This window comes from Erpetoichthys calabaricus, chromosome 14 (genome assembly GCF_900747795.2).
Source record: "Erpetoichthys calabaricus chromosome 14, fErpCal1.3, whole genome shotgun sequence".
Lineage (NCBI taxonomy): Eukaryota > Metazoa > Chordata > Cladistia > Polypteriformes > Polypteridae > Erpetoichthys > Erpetoichthys calabaricus.
The window spans coordinates 42409633-42435169 of record NC_041407.2 but is presented as its reverse complement, the minus strand read 5'-3'; the positions used below and the strand labels follow the sequence as shown (position 1 = coordinate 42435169).

At 40.4% G+C, this 25537-nt stretch overlaps 1 protein-coding gene across 7 annotated transcripts in view; it reads left to right on the top strand.

Moving 5' to 3' along the window:
• The window catches only part of macf1a (microtubule actin crosslinking factor 1a), a 976441-nt gene that overhangs the window by 409637 nt on the left and 541267 nt on the right, over positions 1-25537 (top strand). For all 7 annotated transcript variants that reach the window (XM_051936317.1, XM_051936316.1, XM_051936315.1 and 4 more), the window contains 2 exons: positions 13061-13186; positions 15159-15311. In XM_051936317.1, the coding sequence (XP_051792277.1) occupies positions 13061-13186; positions 15159-15311 (279 nt within the window). The remainder of the gene's footprint in view (positions 1-13060; positions 13187-15158; positions 15312-25537) is intronic.

Sequence of the window (25537 nt, the reverse complement as noted above, 5' to 3'; positions counted from 1 at the left end):
GTCCGAACATGATTATTCCTGTATAAACCCTACTTGTTCATCTTGCATATTTTTGTCCACTGCTACTTTTATCCTGTGTCATATTATGCTATGTGATATAATATCAGGCAGCAGACAGAAAAAGGTTTGAGGATGGCTACCCTGTATACTGAAAAGCTGCAGAGCATAGAAAACGCGTTTTACAAAGCGGAGTCATAATTTAACTGATTTACATGTGTCGGGATAGATAGATAGATACTTTATTAATCCCAAGGGGAAATTCACATACTCCAGCTGCAGCATACTGATACAAAAACAATATTAAATTAAAGAATAATAAAAATGCAGGTAAAAACAGAAAATTAACTTTGAATATTGTTAACGTTTACCTCCCCCCAGGTGGAATTGAAGAGTCGCATAGTTTGGGGGAGGAACGATCTCCTCAGTCTGTCAGTGGAGCAGGACAGTGACAGCAGTCTGTCGCTGAAGCTGCTCCTCTGTCTGGAGATGACACTGTTTAGTGGATGCAGTGGATTCTCCATAATCGATAGGAGCCTGTTGAGCACCCGTTTCTCTGCCATGGATGTCAAACTGTCCAGCTACATGCCTATAATAGAGCCTGCCTTCCTCACCAGTAAGTCCAGGCGTGAGGCGTCCTTCTTCTTAATGCTGCCTCCCCAGCACACCACCACGTAGAAGAAGGCACTCGCCACAACCATGTGATAGACCATCTGCAGCATCTTATTGCAGATGTTAAAGGACGCCAGTCTTCTAAGGAAGTGCAGTCGGCTCTGTCCTCTCTTGCACAGAGAATCAGTATTGGCAGTCCAGTCCAATTTATCATCCAGCTGCACTCTCAGGTATTTATAGGTCTGTACCCTCTGCACACAGTCTCCTCTGATAATCACTGGGTCCAGGAGGGGCTTGGGTCTCCTAAAATCCACCACCAGTTCCTTGGTTTTGCTGGTGTTCAGGTGTAAGTGGTTTGAGTCGCACCATTTAACAAAGTCCTTGATGAGGTTTCTATACTCCTCCTCCTGCCCACTCCTGATTCAGCCCACGATAGCCGTGTCATCAGTGAACTTTTGCATGTGGCAGGACTCTGAGTTTGTATTGGAAGTCCGATGTATACGAGGGGGGACCCAAAAATAACCAGAAATATTTTTAAAACGTGTTTAATTTTCTGTACAAACTACAATTAGTCTCCTTCAAAGTACTCTCCATTGGCGGAAATACACTTATCTAACTGTTTGTTCCATTGTTCGAAACATTTTTTAAATTCGTCTGAAGTAATGCCCATTAATGCTCTGGTCGTTTCTTGTTTTACCTCTTCGATGTCAGCAAAACGCCTTCCTTTCAAGTCTTTTTTCATCCGAGGGAACAAAAAGAAATCACATGGAGCTAAATCCGGTGAGTAGGGTGGGTGGTTCAGGGTTGTCATACCGTTTCTAACAATAGTTTCTGCAACACTTTTTTCAAGAAGAAAACAAAATTTCACTGCCGCGTATTGCTCACGATAATCGGCCATCGTAAAAAAACGACGCTTGCACAAAACTACTTTTACAAAAAAATTCACTGAACACAAGCACAACCTTCCAGACTGATGGCACTTGGCAGACTGACTTGTGAGGAGTGTAACTAGATCGCCCTAGAGGCCCAACCACGTACTACAAGTACAAACCTAACAACAACAAAATTCCGGTTATTTTTGGGTCCCCCTTCGTATAGGCTGAACAGGTCCGGAGAAAGTACAGTCCCCTTCGGCGCTCCTGTGTTGCTGACCACAATGTCAGACCTGCAATTTCCGAGATGCATGTACTGAGGTCTGTTTGTAAGATAGTCCACGATCCATGCCACCAGGTATGAATCTACTCCCATCTCTGTCAGCTTGTCCCTAAGGAGCAGAGGTTGAATGGTGTTGAAGGCGCTAGAGAAGTCCAGAAACATAATTCTTACAGCACCACTGCCTCTGTCCAATTGGGAGAGGGATCGGTGTAGCATATAATGATGGCATCCTCCACTCCCACCTTCTCCTGGTATGTGAACTGCAGAGGGTTGAGGGCGTGTTGGACCTGTGGCCTCAGGTGGTGAAGCAGCAGCCTCTCCATGGTCTTCATCACATGTGACGTCAGAGCGACAGGCCAGAAGTCATTCAGCTCACTAGGACGTGATACCTTTGGGACTGGGTTGATACAAGATGTTTTCCAAAGCCTCGGGACTCTCCCCTGTTCCAGGCTCAGGTTGAAGATGTGCTGTAGAGGACTCCCCAGCTCCAGCGCACAAACCTTCAGCAGTCGTGGCAATACTCCATCTGGACCCGCTGCTTTGCTGGCACAAAGTTTCCTCAGCTCTCTGCTCACTTGCACTGCTGTAATTGTGGGTGGGGATGTCTCTCCTATGCTGGTATCAGCAGAAGGATGGGTGGAGGGTGCAGTACTCTGAGGTGAGAGTGGGTTAGGGTGGTCAAACCTGTTAAAGAAGTTGTTCATTTGGTTTGCTCCCTTCACGTCTGTCTCAATGGTGGCACCCCGCTTCGAGCTGCAGTCAGTGATGATCTTCATCCCATCCCACACTTTCTTCATGCTGTTATTCTGCAACTTCTGCTCCACCTTTCTCCTGTACTGCTCCTTCGCCGCCCTGAGCTGGACTCGGAGTTCCTTCTGCACACGCTTGAGCTCATACTGATCACCGCCTTTAAAAGCCCTTTTCTTCTGGTTCAAAAGGCCCTTGATGTCACTTGTAATCCATGGCTTGTTGTTAGCATAGCAGCGTACTGTTCTTACTGGAACTACAATGTCCATACAGAAGTTGATGTAGTCAGTAGTGCAGTCAACAACCTCCTCAATGTTCTCGCTATGTGATTCCTGCAGGATATCCCAGTCCGTAGTTCCAAAGCAGTCTCTCATAATTCATGTGAATTTCCCCTTGGGATTAATAAAGTATCTATCTATCTATCTATCTATCGATCTATCGATCGATCGATCGATCGATCGATCGATCGGCTGAAACAGAACCAGGTTATGATCTGCTTTCCCAAGCGCAGGCAGTGGGGTGGCAACATCATCCAAGTATGTGGCACTATAGGAATTGTGGGGCAGTAGCACTTTATCCACCAGATGCTGGAAGGTGGCAGGTGCCCTGTGCAATCCAAATGCTGTCTTGACCTTCGCAGAGTCTGTTAATGGAACTTGCCAGTACCCCTTTGTCATGTCTAGAGTGGTTAAGTACTTCACCTCTCCGAGTCATTCTATGAGGTCGTCCACTCATGGCATCGAATAAGCGTCAAATTGGGAGATTTGAGTAAGGCGATGGAACAATACGATTGGACTGGACCAGGGACTATGATTTTCCTCAATTACTCCTAGTTCCAGCATGCATTTGATGTCAAGCTCCACTTCAGCACATTTTGCCTCCGAGAAGCGGTATGGCCACTCCCGAACGATTACCCCAGGGTCTGTTGTTATGTTGTATTCAATCAGGTTTCTCGCTGACCACCTCGGGGACAGATAGAATTACTAATTCAAGATCCTGTCTTTGTGTGGATATCAAATTAGGGCTGAAATTAAGGTTCTTTTTATAGGCGAAAAGGGAACAGGGCTGGCCGAAGCAAGGGTTTGGTCAGTCGACGATTTGGTTGTTTCACCAGATAGTCAGTGAGCCCTTTTTACTCCTTAAATTTATATTAATTTATATACATAATAACTCAAATGGGGAGAAGCCAGAGGAGGCGTGAGGGACTTCCCAGTGGCAAAAAGTATGGGGTTTGGTCTATCCCAAACCACCTTACATAACAGTTGTTTGAGAGTTTGATTAAATCTCTCTACAAGACCATCAGTTTGAGGATGGTATACTGTGGTCTTTAAAAGTTTAATCTTGAGTAATTTGGCAACTTCCCTGAACGTCTCAGAGGTGAAAGGCGTCCCTTGGTCTGTTAAGACATCTTTAAGGATGCAGTCTCGCACAGAGACCCCTACCAGTACCTGTGTGATTACTTTTTAATTATCTACTCTCAAATGGATAGCCTCAGGATAACTAGTATCATAATGTACAAGGACTAGAATATATTTATGTTCTCTAGCAGAGAGATCAAGGGGTCCTACAATGTCAACCCTTATACGTTCAAAAAGGACATCAATCAGGGGAAGGGGAGCCAATGGAGCATGGTCCTTCTTAGAAATCTGATGTAACTGACACTTGGGACATGATGCACAGAAACGTCAAACCTCCTTATGGATTCCTGGCAAATAAAATCGGAGTTTGATTCTCTTCAGTGTTTTGTCGGCTCCCAGATGGGCGCCTAAGATGTGGGTGTGTGCAAGCTCACAAACCTTCACACATTATACACTTCATGTTATTATTTGTATAACATGGAAAAAGTTTCTGCTTTAGGTATATACATCAAATGCTTTTGTTTTTCTTTGGTTATATGCTTGAATAAAAGTGCACGTGTTTATTTGATATTTGGACTAACATCTTCACATATTATACACTTCACGTCATTATTAGTATAACATGAAAAAAGTTTCTGTTTTAGGTATGTGTTCAGCATTTCCTTTCATCCTACACTTACCCAGATCTTTGTAGACACGGAACACACATGAAATGTGTGTATTCCAAATAACGATATACTGTATTATTTACCCTATAAAACTCAAGGATCCTCACACGCAGATAAGGAGCCTTGGCCTGAGCTGGGAGAACTTTTTGCCCGAGTAGAGCTTCTTCAAGGCGGGGTATGGGACAATAGGCTGCTTGTGTGGATTGACACATTTACAAAACAAAAAGATGCTGATGGAGAGGTTCAGGGGGATTTAAGGTTAGCTGGGATTGCAAGATTTTTGTAGGTTTCAGGGATTGTAGTGTTAAAGGATCCGGGTTGACCTCAGTGGATGGAGTATCCATCTGTGATTTCGACGGTCTGGGCGTTGGGACAGTCACCATGACTTCTGCTGCTTCACACTATGTCGCCACATGACCCTTGCTACATGCTTTACACACGGCATGGGAACAGTCTGGGACGGATTATCTCTGTCCATTGCCAGGCCCAATGGTTCTGCAGGAGAGGTCAGAGTGATACTGCTTTTTTTCTTTGACCAGTCTCTCCCCAGAAACAAGAGAAAGGATGGATTTGGAATCACGCCACCTGTAAAGGTCGTACAGAACTGTCAAAACTGATGGTAAAGGTGGTGGAACGATACCACTGCATATCCCTGTGAATACAGGTTAGACTAGTCTTTCCTTTAAGCCATTGTCACAGTAACGCGTAACAGCGGGCTACAATAGAAATGTTGCCTGTGAAAGATAGTGTCTATGAAAGGTTACCTTGTGTCTGTTTATTGTGACCTCTCCTGTCCAAGGAAAGGATAAAGGGTAAGTGACTGCACAATGCTTCAACTTCACGATCCTCCTACATACCGGATCTTTGCTGAATAGAGAGCCATGTCGCTTGAGTGGAAGCTTTGGTGTTTGCTCCATATGGCGTTGGTGAGCCTTGGTTTTAGCGACGTTTTCTGACCGGGTTTGATGAAGGGACCGTTTTGTCCTCCCAGATTGTGAAGCCACCCTATAGCACTTAACAACTTCTATGAGGTCGCTCATATTTTTAAAAAGTTGTCCCCGAACTGGCTGGGTGAGAGTCAGGTAGGGCTTTTAATAGAAAATAACAGGCAACCTGTTCCACAACCTGTCTTGCATTGTTTATATATGGCTGTAGCCAGCACCCGGTTATACCACATAGGGTGAATGCCTGTAAGTGGGTTGGCCGCTCAGGGTCAAATTTCCAGTCCTGTATTAGCCTCACTTGCTGGCCTAGGGCTTTCCCACCATTACCAAAGGCTTTGACCTTTGTGGGGTTAGGCTGGGCAGCATTTTCTTCCGAGAATTCATAATAAGCCCCTTGTGTTTCCCCTTTCAGGATAGGCCCTATTCTGTTAGCCCCTCCCGCACACTCCCAAGATGGGCTATCTGGAGACCTTACTGGTGCTTGGGATGGAACTTGCACCTGGTTCTTCCAAACAGCAACACTATCCTCCATTATGAACTAAAGTTCGGTTAGTATGGCTAATAGAGCATCTCTTAGGTCCTGCTTCTGGGTCATTTTTAGAGCAAAAAACCTGCCAACTACGCCAATGTGATAAAATATCAGGCAGCAGCATGAAAAAGATTTGGGGATGGCCAACCTGTACAGTGATCCCTCGCTATATCGCGCTTCGCCTTTCGCGGCTTCACTCCATCGCGGATTTTATATGTAAGCATATTTAAATATATATCGCAGATTTTTTGCTGGTTCGCGGATTTCTGCGGACAATGGGTCTTTTAATTTCTGGTACATGCAGTTGGTTTGCCCAGTTGATTTCATACAAGGGACGCTATTGGCAGATGGCTGAGAAGCTACCCAACTTAGTTTTCTCTCTCTCTTGCGCTATCTGTGATCCTGACGTAGGGGGTGTGAGCAGGGGGGCTGTTCGCACACCTAGACGATACAGACGCTTGTCTAAAAATGCTGAAAGATTATCTTCACGTTGCTATCTTTTGTGCAGCTGCTTCCTGAAAAGACATGCTGCAAGGTGCTTTGCATACTTAAAAGCTCGAAGGGCACGTATTGATTTTTGACTGAAAAACAAAATCTGTCTCTCTCTCTCTCTCTCTCTCTCTCTCTCTCTCTCTCTCTCTCTCTCTCTCTCTCTCTCTCTCTCTCTCCCTGCTCCTGACGGAGGGGGTGTGAGCTGCCGCCTTCAACAGCTTTGTGCCACGGTGCTTCGCATACTTAAAAGCAAACAGCCCTATTGATTTGTTTGCTCTATCTATGTGACATTCTGTGCTCCTGACAAGCACTCCTTTGAAGAGGATGATATGTTTGCATTCTTTTAATTGTGAGATAGAACTGTCATCTCTGTCTTGTCATGGAGCACAGTTTAAACTTTTGAAAAAGAGACAAATGTTTGTTTGCAGTGTTTGAATAACGTTCCTGTCTCTCTACAACCTCCTGTGTTTCTGCGCAAATCTGTGACCCAAGCATGACAATATAAAAATAACCATATAAACATATGGTTTCTACTTTGCGGATTTTCTTATTTCGCGGGTGGCTCTGGAACGCAACCCCCGCGATGGAGGAGGGATTACTGTATACTGAAAAACAGCAGAGCAAAGAAAACATGTTTTACAAAGTGGAGTTCACAATTGAACTGACTAACAGATTGAGACTGCCCTATAAATATGGTGGGTAGGTGGGAGAGGTGGAGTCAGGACAGCCGAAACAGGAACTGATGTGGCAGGAAGGGGAATTCTGGGTACGGAAATAATGTCATCAGGGTTAGCCAGAAATGATGTCAACAGTGGGAAGATCAATGGTGATGTCATTAAGAGTCGGGGTCTTCGGTCAAGCTGCAGAGGGATAAGAGGAGAATCAGGTGAGAGTGCCAGCCCCCGCTCTTGCTGACAAATAACACTGTTTGAGGCTATAAACAGTCCCCCATGCGCATGTGTGTGACAGCTACATGGAACTTTACTGGGTATTGACAAAAGGGTGATGCCTCTCCAGTTATTACATAAGGATTTTTCTTCTGTCTTTGGTAGCTTTACAAGAAGTCGTTTTTGCCAGTTTTCTGGTATATAGCCTTTTTTTGAGATGTTATTGAGCAGCTTGTGAAGCATGTTGATTGAGATGTCATCCATGACTTTGATAGCTTCTTGGGGGATCTCTACCTGCTGTTTTCCCATTTTTAAGTAGTGTAATGACATAGCTGATTTCTGCCTTTGTGATGTTGTCAGTAATATTTTCTAGTGTTATACCAAGTTCAAGGAGAATTCAAGCGTATTCATAGGAGTGATTTGGTTTAGAACATTCTGAAAATGTTCTTTCCATTTCTTGAGATAAGCTTAAAGAATGGTACCATTTTTATATTTCACTGGCATACAGATACCACTCCGTTGTTTAGTGGTATTGTATAGGTATTTATGTCATCGTTTCCTGTTCCAATTTCTAACTCTATTGTGAAATGTTATATAGACTTTTAGATCTTGTTTACAGCTTTTTTTTTTTTTTTTACTTTTTTGTCTTTTGTTTTAATGTAACTCTTGTGCCACTCATTTCTGATGTAATGATACAGCATTAAGAAGTTGTTCTTTTGTATGTCGTTTTTTCTCTTATTTTAACCCATGTATTGCTTGACATCCGTTTGTTTCTGTTGTAGATTCCCAAGCTTCTTTTCACATATTTTTATTATAACTTCTCTAATTTTGATCACAGTGTTGTTAAATGTCTGAATCACCATCTTTTAAATTTTCCAGGGCAACAAATTAATCTTTTATGAATTGTTGAGATTTCCTTTTTATAGAAGGTTCTTGCATCCATTTGGTGTTAAACTTTATGGCCATCTTAGTCTTTTGTTGGGGCAATAGCTGTAATATGATGGGGGCAACTAGGAGGTGGTGAATCTATGCTCCATTTGCTCTTCTTTTCAGTCTAACTTCCTGAAGTGATCACCTCCATATTTTAACTATAGCAATATAATCTGTTTTATTTTCTGCATTTTCTGCTGGTGACATCCAGATAAATGGAGAGTTGCAGAGTTCACCGTTCTCATTGATTTCTAAAATCCCATGTCAGTCCATCACCCTTTCACTTCCCTTTCGCCTTAATCCCTCTTTGACTTTAAGGTCACCCATTACATTGAGGATTTCACATTTTGAAACTGTCTAAAGTGCTTTGTACGGATGAGTAAAAGTCTTACTTTATTTCTTAACCTGCATCATTTTTGGGAGAATGTTTGTATGATGGATGTTTTTTTTGGAATCCAGAATCAAACCTAGCCATAATAATTCTTAAAGAGATTGGTTTCCTTTCCATTAGTGGTTTCTTTGCATTATTGGGAAACACAAATCCAACTCTTTCCTAATTTGGATCATCATTTTCGATGTTCCCAGAATGATGATTGTTAGTCCAGTGGCAACTATTATTTGTCCAGCTGTGTTTCATCTAACTTCACTTCACAAGTTGCAATAACTCAAACTTTTATATACAGTATCTGTTTCATTTCTTTGTATGCATTTTCCACTTTGATACACTGTCTTGATAACATACTTTTTTGAGAACAGTTTGATCAATTTGCACTTCAATGTTGCCGTTGGTCTTTTTGAAGTGTGTCTCTATACTGTTTTTTTGGTGTAAGTTACACATGCTTCTATGGTTGTTTTTGTAACCAAATTAATTCACTGCATTAGGATTGGCCCTACAGCTTCACAATTTCAGTTTGCAGAGAAAATGTTATTTTCCAGGCTCCACAACAAGGATGTGAGATTGGACTTTGGAGCCCAGGTGAGTATCAGTGCAGTGGTTTAAAGATTGTTTTTGTGGTGTATTTTAATATAGGCAACATAATTTCATCTATCAAGCCACATAGATTTAAAAATCTGTTGTTTTTTTTTAAATCTTCCTCTGCCAATATTATGTACATTATTTTCTTTTTTTGATTTTCTTTTTTATTCTTGTTTATTTTTTCATCATTACTACTAATAATAATAGTTATGTTTGTGAAATCATTTTGAAATGAGCTGACACATATCCTTTGTGACTTAACAACCTATGTAAGTCTGTAATGTAATGAGGGTGTAATTACATTGTTGTCAAGAACATGTTCCATGAACAAAATGTGCATTTACTTCTTATTTCTGAAGTGAATGTTTAATCATCATGGCACATCAGTAACTTGCAGAGTTTCCTATGTATTAAATTTGCATTACAGTTTAAGAAACTGTCATAAGTCAAGTCAAGTTGGGGAGCATGCACCCACCTCATGACGAAACAACTCAGGATCCCGGTTGGCAACCCCCCAGGCAGACACACAGTTCAGTCCCACCCTCCGGAAAATGACCCTCTATCTGCCGCAGCCAGGTGTTATGTGTGCGACCCCTTGGCCTGGTTCAGCCATTTGGGTCCCCAACAATAAGGATCTTATGAGCCGGATTGCCCTCTGTGAAATACGGCACATGGCTGTAGTGCTGTAGCTAACGCTCCCTCACAGTGCAGGTAATGTGCGTCATTCAGGACTCTGTCATAAGTGCAGACTTATAAAGCAGATAATTTTCTAGATTGTTATTACAGTAATCCAATAAGCCATAAGAAATAACACAAAGATTTGAGAATATAGAAATTATATCATTATTTCAATACTATTAATGTGTTAACATTGCCTAATTTGTGGAATTTGGAAAAATTGCACTTCGTAAATATTAATAAGAAATTCAGTGTCCTAAATAGGATAAAGAAAGTACACCTATGGTTTTATACTTCATATAGTAGAAGCATTTCTTGTCATGGTGGGTTGGCACCCTGCCCGGGATTGGTTCCTGCCTTGTGCCCTGTGTTGGCTGGGATTGGCTTCAGCAGACCCCCCGTGACCCTGTGTTCGCATTCAGCGGGTTGGAAAATGGATGGATTTCTTGTCATTTTTGCCCTTTACTTAATGCATGACTACCTCAACTGTGTGATATGCAAAGGTTTTTCTGCACATACAGGCCTGCTTCCTGTTCACTTACAGCATTTCAATAAGACTTTGGATTTTCATTCAGTTATTTTAGTACTCCTCACTTTTTATTTTTAAGTCATTCTTTTCTTGACTCAATTGAGTAATTTATGATGATTGTCCTATTGCAAGAAGAATTGCTTGTTTATATTCAACTTTTTAGGTGATGATTTTACTTTGTTTTCAAGTGTTACTCAGTACTTAGCTCAGGAGACCCTCTAGCAGAGCCTTTAAGGCATAAGTAATGTAGTGACATATTTGGGCAGACTGTCTGGCATAGTGTTTAAGACAACAAAATGTGACCATGAGCAAGTCGCTCCACCTACCTGTGCTCCCATTTGAAAAATGAAGAAATGTAACCAATTGTGACTCAGATATTGTAGGCTGCCTTGGATAAAGGCATCAGCCAAGTAATGATAACAATAATATCTGGCAAATTACCTGAGCTCACTTTCTAACAAGTGAGTAAACCTCCTTCTACCTAACCATTTTACTTAAGCTATAACATTAGATCAGTTTTGGCAAGAATAAGGCATTCAACCCACTAGGCTCACCAGTTGTTATTCACCTAATTTATCCAAGCCTGAGGGAAGAGAAAGCGAACCTGTTATAGCCGCATCATAAAAAACAGTTTTCATTATTAACACATTGATAAGGTTATGGCATTGGCTCAGAAATAAAAAAATATCCGACTTGCTTGTAGAGTTCAATGATGTTATCAGTCAGCTGGGAGTTGCTGTTCTATATTTGAATGAGGAGTTGAAGTTATGGCTAGATTAATCATCTAGCAGCTTATATAACCCTGATAAATGAAAGGAGGCTTTGCATTCATCCTCTGTAATAAACATGTCTAGAGATGTTTGTTTGTCCAATCACCTATACATTTTACAACTAATTTATTCAGTTCAGGATAATTGGGGACAATTTCCTATCCCAGACTCACTATTCATGCAACAGACCAGCAGTTACATTTTGGGTCTATGAGAACCCCATACTGACAGAAGATATGAAGAAAATTGAAGTTAGGATAAACTTGATTGAAGACGAGTATTTGTTGGTTCTGGGGGATTGCTTGGTGTGAACACCAAAGAATGGAGGCTGTAGTGTCAGAGTCTAAGGGTAGAGGGTAGGAAAGAATATTCTGTACATATCTGAGAACAAAGAATCAAGACTTTTTTTCTTTCATTTTTTCCACTAATGTTTTTAATACTGTGTTTTATCATTTCAGTGTTGATGGTTTTTCGCATTTTCTCTTTTTTTAGGACAATTATGGCTCAGGGGTACAGATATCCATGGGGCTGGAATATTCTAGGAGGATAGCAGTCGGGTGAGTAAACGGCATGGATATCGCAGCTCCACTGGAAAGTCCCGGGTGCCGGACGAGGTAGTTTGTGGTCGTCCATGGAGACGAAGTATAAGGAGTACTTATTACAGCATGCCCAAATGGCCATGCTTTAGATGGCCCCGATGGACGAAGTGGGAGCTGCATTCCCAAGGTGGGAATTTACATGTCGTTGCTCCCCGTACTGTTAGGCCACCCAGTCTCCACTCCTAGTATGTGGTCTGTCTGTCCAGGTATAAGTTTTTCCTATGGCCCTCCTGGATAAGCTATGTTTTGCAGTTTCCCTACCTGATGTAGGACCCATGAACAAACTGGGTTTTTTTTCTTTTTTTGTCTGTTTCTTTCTCCCTGATGTTAGTTCTGTTTACTACAATTCTGGCAAAGAATTTTAATTTTTTTTAAAGATTGCCTGGTGGTATTGAAGTTGTATTATTTTTTTATTATCTTGCTTCAGCCTTTTGAGAAAAATATTTCCTTTGTGTTTATCTTTTCTTCTTTGGCGCACTGTTGTTTATTAATTACAGGTGGGATGTGGTTTTGAAGCATCATAAAACTGTGGCAAGTTATAGTGAACTCAGCAGTACTGTGGTTTATTCAGTATTTTTGTTTGATTATTTTTTCTTCCGCAAGAGCTCCTTATTTTCTAGAAGTTGAAAGTATGAAATATTTAAATACTTTTTGGAACACACTGACAATTGGGTCTTTCATTTTAGTTGTTAACTTGACATATGAATTTCATTGAAATCAAATGAAGCACCATGGGTTTCTTTTCTTTAGCTTTTTTCTGTTCCATACTGTAGCTGCTGGAAACTAAACATTAACAATATCAATATACTTTGTGATTTAATTTATTTCACATTGCATATTGTAAAAAAACAAAAAAAAAAACAATACAACTTCCATGAAACTTTTGTTAAAAAAAAAAAAAAAAACCTGTTGAACCAAATTTTTTTTTTTAATATTTTTCTAGAAATCTGTTACAACTTTTTAGTTTTGGTTTTTACTTATGTATTCTTATTAAACTATGGGGGTGTTAAACTTGTTTATGATGATCCTTTAGTTCTGACAGAAGGGAAAAAACTGACAATGAGTTTTTCTTGCTATTCTTTTACATTGGGAACTCTTTTTTGTCTCTCTCTGCACTTTTGTGAGTTTCTTAGCAGCATGAATATTGCAGTAACGACTATCTACTGCATGTGCTTTAATGTTTTTGCAGTTTTTTCACGAAGTCCAGGAGTCAGAGTCATTTTTGATCAGACTACAGGATTCTATCAAGAGGAAGTATACCTGTGACTGCAAGAGCCGTCTGAGTCGGTTGGAAGATCTGCTTCAGGATTCCATGGTAGAGTGTTGTATTTGCATAATTGTGTCACAGATTTAAAAGATATGAAAAAATAGATGAATCTCTGTTTTTTATAGGTGGTCATGCACATTTGAGAATCTGAATTGGTTTATACTGGGGTGTAACAAAAATGACTGTTATTATTATGATTTATTAGGGTTAAGAAAGAGAAATTATCACTTGCAATCAATTTTAAGTGCCTTTGTTTGCTTGTCTGTAAAAAAATTCCATCCTGAATGATGCCTTTTGTCATATTTCTAGAAGTCTGAATATTCCCTTGCGCTGGAATGGCATTCAGCAGTGTGTACTGTTCTGGACTCCTCTGTCCATGGCAATCATAAAAATGACAATCTGATATGAGCTTGTGGATTTAACCTTTTTTGCTTTCAGTAATGTTGGTTTGCAGATGAACAGTATGGTACAGGCTGCAAAGTGTGTTTATTAGTAGTGTAATGATATGCAAATATTATTCTGTTATTTGTTTCTTTACTTTGGGTTGGGTTCACAATATAATACTGTGTTTCCCCGAAAATAAGCCCTAGCATGATTTTTCAGGATGCTCATAATATAAGCCCTACTCTGAAAATAAGCCCTAATTACGATCCCGTGCAGGTGATTTTGGATGAGTGATGAACGCCTACCGCTACCATATGTACACAGATGAACAGGAAATAATACCGGAATTTTGACCCCGATAAGATGAGTGCAAAAAGAAAGATCTATTCTGTCGAGTACAACGAAGGAATTGTGGAGGAGTCCCAGGGCAAAAATCTTATTGCTTTCTGCAAAGAGAAGAAATTGGATATCCGAATGCACTATGAGCAGGCTACATGGACAAGAGGTGTTCATTTAAGGAAAGCTGTATTGCTAGACATGAGAGATTGGGGCCAATTGTTCTAAAGGAAATGGAGTCGCAAGAAATTCATAATGGAATTCAGGGTTTGGAGAGTTATGATGATGTTCCAGAAGATGATGACATGACTGTATTTGAATAAATATAGATTTCTGTTCCAGAATACTAGGTGGTTATGCCCCCGGCTCACTTCACTCGCCCGCCCACCGGGGCCCGCCAGCCACTTCGCGTCTCTGCCATGAAGGGGGGGCTGAACACACGCTAAGGAGACGCGGTCGGATCAGCTGCTATCGTGCTGTGTGTCGATCATTTAAAAGCCTGTGCAGCTGCTGTCCTTTTGTCTCACTGCCTTGTCTTGCTGCTCGTAAAAGTGTCATCGAGAAATTCATGTATTGTCTCCTTCCAAGCCTTCCAAGATTTTTTTTTTATAATAGAGAGAAATGTTAATTTTTGTTCATGGATAAACAAGACATCCCCTGAAAATAAGCCTTAGCGCATCTTTTGAAGGAAAAATTAATATAAGACCCTGTCTTATTTTCGGGGAAACACTGTACTTTTTCTGAGAATCTTTGCAAGTCATTAGTGTTTCATTGTTATTTATAGCAGTATTTCCAAAAAGTAGATTATTTCAATTCATTTGCCATTTTTGTCTACTTTGCTGCTCTGTGCAGCCTGTGGTTTTCATAAAAAGTACACTAAAATGGTAGCAGCAGAAAATGGGTGTGGCACACATAAAATATAAGGGATCAGTATTAACAAATGGCAGTTGGTAGGGATAAAAGTAAATTGGTGTGGGAAGAAACAGAAGATATAAATGCAAAATAAAAAAGAATGTTAATTACCCCTTAGTACAGTTTGCTAACGTAGACCTTTTAGACATGGGAAAAGTTAGTATAGCCTTAATATATTAGCCTTTGAATACAAATGTTCAGTAGATAGATAACTTTGTTTAGATGCAGCATTAACTAATTCAATTATACCTAATCTTTATTGCACCACTTAATTATAATAAATAGAGTTGCATGTTAATAGAATATGATTTATATTCCATTTGATCTATTTGAGATATGGGGAAAGACTGCTTGCCCTGTCACATTTTTTGTTTCACATCTACTGCAGGATGAAAAAGAACAGCTGATTCAATACAAAAGTTCTGTGGCAAGTCTTGTAGGTCGAGCTAAATTTATTGTTCAGCTGAAGCCAAGAAATCCAGACTATGCTGTAGATGCAGCCATACCTATCAGAGCCATGTGTGATTATCGTCAGATTGAGGTAATTTGTTGAACATTTCTTCACAAGACAGATGTAACATCAGTTCCCAATTATATTTACAGGATGCATGATGTATTATGTCATAATTTTAAAAATATTAAAAGAAGAATAAACACCAAAGCACACAGAATGAAATGAAATAATTTTTCTCAAGTCTCACTCGTATGATTAATGTTACTTTTACAGTGTTCACATTCATTCATTGGGGGTGGAGTGGTGGCTCTGAGGATGAGGATCTGTGCTGGTATCCAGAAGGTTGCCGGTTCGATTCCCCGTCACTACCAAAAGAGATCCTACTCTGCTAGTCCCTTGAGCAAGACCCTTAACCTGTAACTGCTCCAGGGGCGCTGTACAATGGCGGGCCCTGCGCTCTGACCCCTATATATATATATATATATATATATATATATATATACATACACACTATGGGGCTTTGCCCTCGGATTGCTTCGCTCGCCAACCCCCCTGGCCTGTGCTATGTGCCAGCCACTTCGCATCTCTGCAACTCGCATATGTGGATTTCACGTTCACCAAACAATAAATCTTTTAATTTTTGCGGATAGACCTCTTCATTGGGAAGAAACACAACATTTTTTTTTTCTTCTGATGGCAACACGAATTAGACAATCTACAAGTCTCCAACTTCAAGTTTAAATCCGAACAATATATTCGATCTCTTTTTGCTGTTCCTTTATTTCACCAAATAATGATTTCTGTTTGTTTGTGCTAATGCAATCTTTAATATCATTTTTTTGAGACTTTAGAATTCTAGTACTTTCATTATCTCTAACCTGCTCTGCATGTGTATTGCGCCAGTGTTTTTGAATTCTTTATGACGTTCTACTTTGTCATCTACTCTTTGACTTTTATTTCTGGCCCTGGGCGTGGTTAAGTCTCGTCTCACGGGACGTGCAAGTATCTCTCTGAAAAAGTCATGTCTCGTCCCAGGATTTTTTTTATTAACGCAATTCACTTCTTGTACCATTCTGCACAATTTGTAAAATAAAGTTCCTGATTACTCTCAACATTCCAGTACTTACTTGTAGTTATATATTGACAGTGTAATTTTCATTTTGATCTCTCTAACATTCTCCCAGTGTTATGCTTCTGACCCTGCAGCTTTCTGCTTAAACCAAAATTTCACCACCAGAATGTGTTTCATCTCCAATTAAGTCCTCTTCCTTGTAAATGGCCGTATTTCCACTTTTCTGTCTTGTCTGCCTTTGTTATACCCATCCTAATCTTTAGGATTTAGCCACGTTTCTTGTTGTTCTTCTTTCGGCTGTTCCAGTTAGGGGTTGCCACAACAGATCATCTTGTTCCATATCTTTCTGTCCTCTACAACTTTCTCTGTCACTCCAATCACCCGCATCTTCTCTCTTACCACATCCATAAACCTTCACTTAGGCCTTCCTCTTTTCATCTTGCCTGGCAGCTCTATCTTTAATATCCTTTTCCCAATATACCCAGCATCTCTACTCTGCACATGTCCAAACTAACGCAATCTCGCCTCTCTGACTTTGTCTCTCAACCATCCAACCTGAGCTCACCCTCTAATGTACTCGTTTCTGATCCTGTCCATCCTCGTCACATCCAGTGCAAATCTTAGCATCTTTAACACTGCCACCTCCAGTTCTGCCTCCTGCTTTCTGGGCAGTGCGACTGTCCTGTATCTTCTTACTCTTTTACTCTTGCTGATAACCGTCTGTCACAAATTATTCCTGATGCTGTTCTCCACCCATTCCACCCTGCCTGCAGTCTCTTTGTCACCTCTCCCACAATTCCCGTTACTCTGTACTGTTGATCCCAAGTATGTAAACTCATCCACCTTCGCCAACTCTACTCCCTGCATCCTCAGCATTCCACTGACCTTCCTCTCATGTACACACATGCATTCTGTCATGTTCCTACTGACCTTCATTCCTCTCCTCTCTAGAGCATATCTCCATCTCTCCAGGGTCTCCTCAATCTGCTCCCTACTCTCACTACAGATCACAATGTCATCAGCAAACATCATAGTCCAAGGGGACTCCTGTCTAATCTTATCTGTCAACCTGTCCATCACCATTGCAAATAAGAAAGGGCTCAGAGCCGATCCCTGATGTAATCCCACCTCCACGTTGAATGCATCCTCCACTCCTACCGCAGTCCTCACCACTGTCACGCTTCCCTCGTGCATATCCTGTACCACTCTTACATACTTCTCTGCCACTCCCGACTTCCTCATACAATTCCACAACTCCTCTTGAGGGACCCTGTCATGTGCTTTCTCCAGGTCCACAGGGGCACAATGCAACTCCTTCTGGCCTTATGTGTACTTCTCCATCTACACCCTCAGAGCAAACATTGCATTTGTTGTGCTCTTTCTTGGCATGATACCATACTGCTGCTCACTAATCATCACCTCCCTTCTTAACCTAGCTTCCACTACTCTTTCCCGTAACTTTATGCTGTGGCTCCTCAGTTTTATCCCCCTGTTGTTACTACAGCTCTGCACATCCCCCTTATTCTTAAAAATCGGTACCAGTACACTTCTTCTCCACTTCTCAGGCATCATCTCCCTTTCCAAGATTCCATTAAACAATCTGGTTAAAAACTTCATTGCCATCTCTCCTAAACACCTCTATGCTTCCACAGGTCCAGTATGTCATCTGGACCAATGGCCTTTCCATTCTTCATCCTCTTCATAGCTGTCCTTACTTCCTCCTTGCTAATCCGTTGCACTTCCTGATTCACTATGTCCATTTCATCCAATCTTCTCTCTCTCATTCTTTTCATTCATCAGCCTCTTGAAGTACTCTTTCCATCTTCTAATCACACCCTCTTCACTTGTGAGTATGTTTCCATCTTTATCCTTTATGACCCTAACCTGCTGTAAAACTTTCCCAGCTCGGGCCCTCTGTCTAGTCAGTCGGTACAGGTCCTTTTCTCCGTCCTTAGTGTCCAACCTCTCATACGACTCATCATATGCCTTTTCTTTAGCCTTTGCCACCTCTCTCTTCACCTTGCGCCTTATCTCCTTGTACTGTTGTCTACTTTCTGCATCTCTCTGACTATCCCACTTCTTCTTTGCCATCCTCTTCCTCTGTATACTCTCCTGTATTTCCTCATTCCACCACCAGGTTTCCTTTTCTTCCTTCCTTCCTCTGTCCAGATGTCATGCCAAGCACCCTTCTTGCTGTTACCCTTACTACTTCTGCTGTAGTTGCCCAGCTTTCTGGTGAATCTTCATTGCCACCCAGTGCCTATCTTACGTCCTCCCTAAGCTCAACCTTGCAGCCTTTCTTTTTCAGCTTCCACCATTTGATCCTTGGCTCTGCCCTCACTCTCCTCCTCTTCTTGATCTCCAGTGTCATCCTACAGACCACCATCATATGCTGTCTACCTACATTTACCCCTGTGACCACTTTGCAGTCTTTATAATCTCCTTCAGATGGACTCTTCTGCATGGAATATAATCTACCTGTGTGCATCTTCCTCCACTCTTGTACATCACCCTATTTTCCTCCCTCCTCTTAACATGCGTTTTCACCACAGCCATGCCCATCCCTTTTGCAAAATCCACGGTCATCTGACCTTCTTAATTCCTTTCCTTGACACCATACCTACCCATCTCCTCTTCATCTCCTCTGTTCCCTTCACCAACATGTCCATTGAAATCCGTTCCAATCACCACGTTCTGTCCCTTGGGTACCCTGTTCATCAGTTCATCCAAGTCACTCCAGAAATCTTCTTTCTCATCCATTGCACACCCAATTTGCTGGGCATACGCACTAACAATATTAGTCATCACCCTTTTATTTTCCTGCTTCATCATTACTCTGTCTGACACTCTTTTCACCTCCAAAACACTCTTGACATACTGTTCCTTCAGAATAACTGTCTTACCAATTTCTCCTCCTATCCACACCATGATAGAACAATTTGAATCCACCTTCGATGCACCTGGCCTTACTCCCCTTCCATTTAGTCTCTTGATCGCACAATGTATCAGCCTTCCTTCTCTCCATCATATCGGCTAACTCTCTCCCATTATCAGTCGTACTGCCAACATTCAAAGTTCCTACCCTCCGTTCCATTCTCTGTACCTTTCTCCTCTCCTCTTTCCTCCTGAAACATCTTCCCCCTGTTGGCTAACAGTATTGGTGGCAGTAGTTGTTACCCCGGGACTCGACTGATCCAGTATGGAAATCTGTATTGTTGTTCGTATACAGTAATCCCTCCTCCATCACGGGGGTTGCGTTCCAGAGCCACCCGCGAAATAAGAAAATCCGCGAAGTAGAAACCATATGTTTATATGGTTATTTTTATATTGTCATGCTTGGGTCACAGATTTGCGCAGAAACACAGGAGGTTGTAGAGAGACAGGAACGTTATTCAAACACTGCAAACAAACATTTGTCTCTTTTTCAAAAGTTTAAACTGTGCTCCATGACAAGACAGAGATGACAGTTCCGTCTCACAATTAAAAGAATGCAAACATATCTTCCTCTTCAAAGGAGTGCGTGTCAGGAACACAGAATGTCACATAGATAGAGAAAACAATCTCTAGCAAACAAATCAATAGGGCTGTTTGGCTTTTAAGTATGCGAAGCACCGCGGCACAAAGCTGTTGAAGGCGGCAGCTCACACCCCCTCTGTCAGGAGCAGAGAGAGAGAGAGAGACAGATAAAAACAAACTGAAAAATCAATACGTGCCCTTTGAGCTTTTAAGTATGCGAAGCACTGTGCAGCATGTCGCTTCAGGAAGCAGCTTGCACAGAAGGTAGCAACGTGAAGATAATCTTTCAGCATTTTTAGACGAGCGTCCGTATCGTCTAGGTTTGCGAACACCCCCCCTGCTCAATCCCCCTTACGTCAGGATCAGAGAAACTCAGCGCAAGAGAGGGAGAAAAGTAAGTTGGGTAGCTTCTCAGCCATCTGCCAATAGTGTCCCTTGTATGAAATCAACTGGGCAAACCAACTGAGGAAGCATGTACAAGAAATTAAAAGATCCATTGTCCGCAGAAATCCGCGAACCAGCAAAAAATCCGCAATATATATTTAAATATGCTTACATATAAAATCCGCCATGGAGTGAAGCCGCGAAAGGCGAAGCGCGATATAGCGAGGGATTACTGTAGTTGATCTGGCAAAGTTTTACACTGGACGCCCTTCCTGACATAACCCTCCCCATTTATCTGGGCTTGGGACAGGCACGAAGAAACACACAATGTTTTGTGCATCTCCTGTGGCTGAGTTAGGATTTAGCCACATTTCTGTTATTGCATTAATTTCTTATTTATGTGCAGATTCAGTTATTTTTAAAACATCTCCCATGAAGTTGAGCAGTTTTTTTGTATCTATTACTGTTTCTTGTCGTTTTTCATTTCTGGAAGGGATAACTTTAAATTGTTACATTTTTTATTACTAGAACTAGTGCTGGGCGGTATGACCAAAGTTCTATATCATGGTATTTTTCAAAATTATACCGGTTTCACGGTATTGGATGATATTTTTTTCCCATGCATGAGTGGATGTTAACCACATTTTCCTCTGCAATTACTGGCTAAGAATAACCTATTCCACTGGCATGAGAATTGTACATTGTACAAAAATACATTTTAATGTGCACACAAGTATTAATACAGGTTTGCGTGGCCCCATAAAGTGATAGTTTTCAAGGGGGTGGCACTAATGAAGAGAAGGAATCACATTGTATGACAGATGCAGTCAAAATATAGAGCCTTTTTATTGAACAAAGTTTGCAAACAACTTAAACAATAATTTTGACAACAAATTTTCAACCATCCAAAGAGGCATTTAGACTTAGTAAAATATACAGAGGTGCTTGTGAAAAGTTGTATTGCACTGAACATGTCTTAGAAAAGGAATAAATAGTCAATATTTTTTGTAAACCAACTACACTTTGTTAATGTTAACAATCTCGGTCCACTGACACGTTAAAGTGACTTTTTAAACAACTTTACCATCATTAAACTGCATGATATTTAAACTAATAAATAATAACAATAAAATAAATAATAGTGTAACTTCCAGTAATAATACGGTTACTTCCAAGACTTCAAGCCCAGGTGCATTACACAGTATTCACCAAATTAAAATATAAAATAAAACAAGTGCAACTTGGTGATGACATCTTTACCAACTGAACCATCATTAAGGTAAACTGCATTAATATGGACCTTGCTTCAAGCTAAGCTATATACATAAATAATAAAACTGTAACTTGCATTTATAATGCTATTTGTGGTATAGCCCTACGGAAGCGTATTAGGGCCACGGTGAGGAAAAAAAAAAAACTATATGTCGAGAATAAAGTCGACATTTCCACTTCATTCTCATAGTTTATTTTTTCATTAAAGTAGAATGTCGTAAACTAAACTTCATCCTAAAATCAATGTTTAATTTATTAGATTTTCTCAAACCCCATTATAAGTTAATGTAGCACATTAAATGCTTTGTGTTAAGTGTTCCCCAACCCAGTTGTTAATTGCTACGCACTTCTTAAACTGACTTCCTCTTCACTAAGAGGAGGCGCCGGCAGCAATCGCTGCACAGAATACATTCACTTCATGATATTCCTGCTCTCTGAAAATGTAGAATGCTAAGATAAATTTCATGATGAAATGCATTAAAGCAGGTATTAAACATGCACGGTAGTGCTGCTCCCTTGAAGTAAGGAGTCCCCAGGTGTACGTTCAGTGTGGAGAACTTTATGGCAGGTGTGATGAGGCTCCAAAAAACTGGATGTACGAATGGGCATTGCACAGGTTTAACTTATATATTGTGTAAATACTGGGTTCGTGATCTGGTGGTCAGAGACACGAACACAGAATTCAGTGGATGTTCTTCTGAGTGGGCTTTCTTTATTGCATGCGTGCTGTCTCTGTCTGATGTAGCAAACTCCCAGTTCCTATCCTTCCTTTTTCTTTCTCCTCATAACTAATCACCACACAATAAACGCCTTTGTGAAATTAAAACTAGTTATAAACTTAGACCACGGAGTGTTCAAAACTTTACAAAAAAATCTTTGTTATATATGTTTAATTTTGCCATCCATTCAGGGTTGAACCCATCCCAGCAAGCATTGTGTGTGAGGCAGGAGTAAATCCTGAACAGGGCCCCAGCACATCGCAGGGTGAATACAAGCAATACATACACTAGCAGGGTCAATATAGCAGAACAACACCCCACATCCTACATGACTTTGGAAAAAAAACTGAAGCACGCCGAGTAAACCCACCAGAAAAACATGCAAATTCAAGGTAGAGAACACCCGGGACCCCCTTGCTGCGACGCAGCAGTGCCCCCTCCATGCCACAGTGCCCCCACTTGATTAATACATTTTTTAATGCATTTCATCATAAAATGATATCAAGTATTTATCTTAGCATGTCCAGAGAGCATGAATATCATGAAGTGAATGTATTCTGTGTGGCGATCGCTGACTGCGCCTCTCCTCCGTGCAAGAGAATGTCATTTTAAGAAATGTGTAGCGATTAACATGGCTTTGGGAACACTTAACACAAAGCATTTAATGTGTTCCATAACTTAGGACGGGGTTTGAGGAAATCTAGTAAATTAAGTATTCATTTTAAGATGAAGTTTAGTTTACAATGTTCTACTTTAATGACAAATTGCAAGAATAAAGTCAACATGTCGACTTTATTCTCGTCATAAGCGTCAAGATTAAAGTGGAAATGTCGAGAATAAATTCAACATGTCGTCACACTATTACACAGTACCCAGGTACATTACATAGTATTGGGGGGGGGGGGGGGGGGAGTACAACTTGGCTTGCAGTATTATCCAGTGGTATAGAAACAGTATTCAGACATTTGAACATAATGGTCCACATCCGACCTTTTAAAACCAAAGTATCTCCAGACAACAGACACTGCTCCTTTTTTCTGCAAAAGTTCTTCTGTGCAATCTTGTTCAACTTTATCGTCTGCTACAGCTTCAGTTTCAGAATGTTCTCTGTCCATTTTAACCATTCAATACCTCCACTAACGCATTTACTCCGTTGCATGTGCATTTAGTGGTGCAGCAGTGAAAAAGGTCCCCCCTTAAACAGTTTCCCGCTGCGCCACGTTCTGAACGTTGTCTAGGCTATTTAACCTGGTGTTGCAGAATAAGAAAAATCCATTTCATAACAAAAATTAAAAAACGTTTTTTGGTATGAACCGGTATACCACCCAGCACTAATTAGAACTATAATAAATCCACACCTGAAACTACCTTCAACAAAATTTACACAGATTCTCCATTTGCTCAGTGACACATAGTTATGTTTCAGTCCTAAATGAAGTTGATTCTGCAAGCCCAGGGAGTAGAGGGTAACTCTACTAGTACATTTGAAGTTTTAGCCGTGGAACTGTTTTAAAAATGCTAACACTATATGAAATTTAAGCTCTCTTCTAGAGCTGTCCTGTGCCCTCCCCACCACCATATATCATATGGTCATCAACAGCGGCAATCAGTCAAGGATAGGAAAAAAAAGAAAATGGGAGGAGTTAGAAATGGAAAATTATCAAAACATGATTTTATGTTTATTCTGATGGTTGCAGTGCTAGACAGTTGGAAAGAAAGAAAAAGAAACAAACTTACTTTCTTCCTTTATTTTGTTGTCCTGCAGGGGGAAATTTGGCTTTTAAGGGAAGCTTTTTAAATAAATAGTGCTAAAAGTACAGTAAGAACCACAGTCATAATGAAAGAGAAGTGTTGTTTTTAACTGAACTGTTAATAAAAGCAAGATGCAGTAATGAGAAATTTTTGAAAATTTTCAGTTTTCTTTTATGGAGAGCAAAGCACACAGTGGGCTAATAAGCATGATGACACACACACACAAATTACAAGGGACCCTGATTTTCTTAACTTATTTTTTGTTTCCTTTATTGTATCAACTCGATCTCTCACTGTAAGAATACTCACCTGTTTACTAAATCTGTCTGTTGAAACTGATTTCCACTTTATGTCGGCAAAACATACCAAAAACAAGGACATCATTTATGTGAAAGGGTACAACATATTTCAGTGCACTGTCTGGCCCAAAACAGTGATGAAAATACATGTTGCCAACAATAATACTAAAACCATTGTGGAATGTGTGTGAATAAATGTTTGTCTATGATAGACTCTATGTCTTATCCAAAATTAGTTTTCGTCTCTTAGGGAACCAGCAATGGAACTACTGACATAAAGAATAAAGATGCACAAAAGGGTAACAGTAGCTTGCACATATTAAAAATTATAAATCTTTATAAGTGAGCATATATAGCATATATCCATCCATCCATCCATCCATCCATTTAACAAAATTAAAATAAAGTTCAGTCTTAAGGCATTTACACATTATGATATGGGCAAGCCCTACTGTAAACTACACTAGATATTCCACACAAAGTCAACACTAAAATAAAACACACTCTTGGGTGATGAAGTCATTCTGTTGCTTAATTCTCTTCTTAAGGTATAGCCCCTTTAAGGGACATTTATGCAAATGTATTGGTATTGTCCACCTGTGCTGGTTTTCAGGTCTCTATAATCTTTTGCTCACTCTTTTCCATGCTACCAGCTCCTTTTCAGCTGTTCTCTTAGATCTTTCAGGCCTTGCTCTGTAATTGGACCAGCACAAATTCCTATTACACGGCACTGTATCTGTTACACTTCTTCTTGTCTCTAAGTGGGAGACTGATTTAATTACACCGAAGAACTGGCTGTCTGCCTTTCATGACCTGATCTTTCTGGAGTTGTGTGTATCACGGATTAATGAACCATCCAGTTAATCCATTCATAACTGGAAATCTGCTGCCTTCACAGCTAAATCCTTTATGTGCAGAGACTCGTGATGCAGGCATTCCTTTGATCATGTGTGCTTGGATGATGCAGGTGTAGTGTGGCATGGGACTGGGACAGAGGTGGGTGGGTGAGGGTTGAAGTGTGGGTTAAATTCACATTTTGAAATATTGACCCATTTTTGACTTTGTTAAACAAAATAAGCAGTTGATAACAGAGATGGTATAGCTCTTTCAAAGGTAAATTTAATAAAGTAATGGTTTAAATTTTTTTTTTTCTGAGACACATTTTGGTGTCTGATGCTTTCTAAAGAAGTTTAATGTTATTCAGAAAATGATCAGCTTTGTTAAACAACAATATATAACACATTTTAATGCACAGGACGTAGCTCAAATTAAAATTAAAAATAATAATGAATAAATATC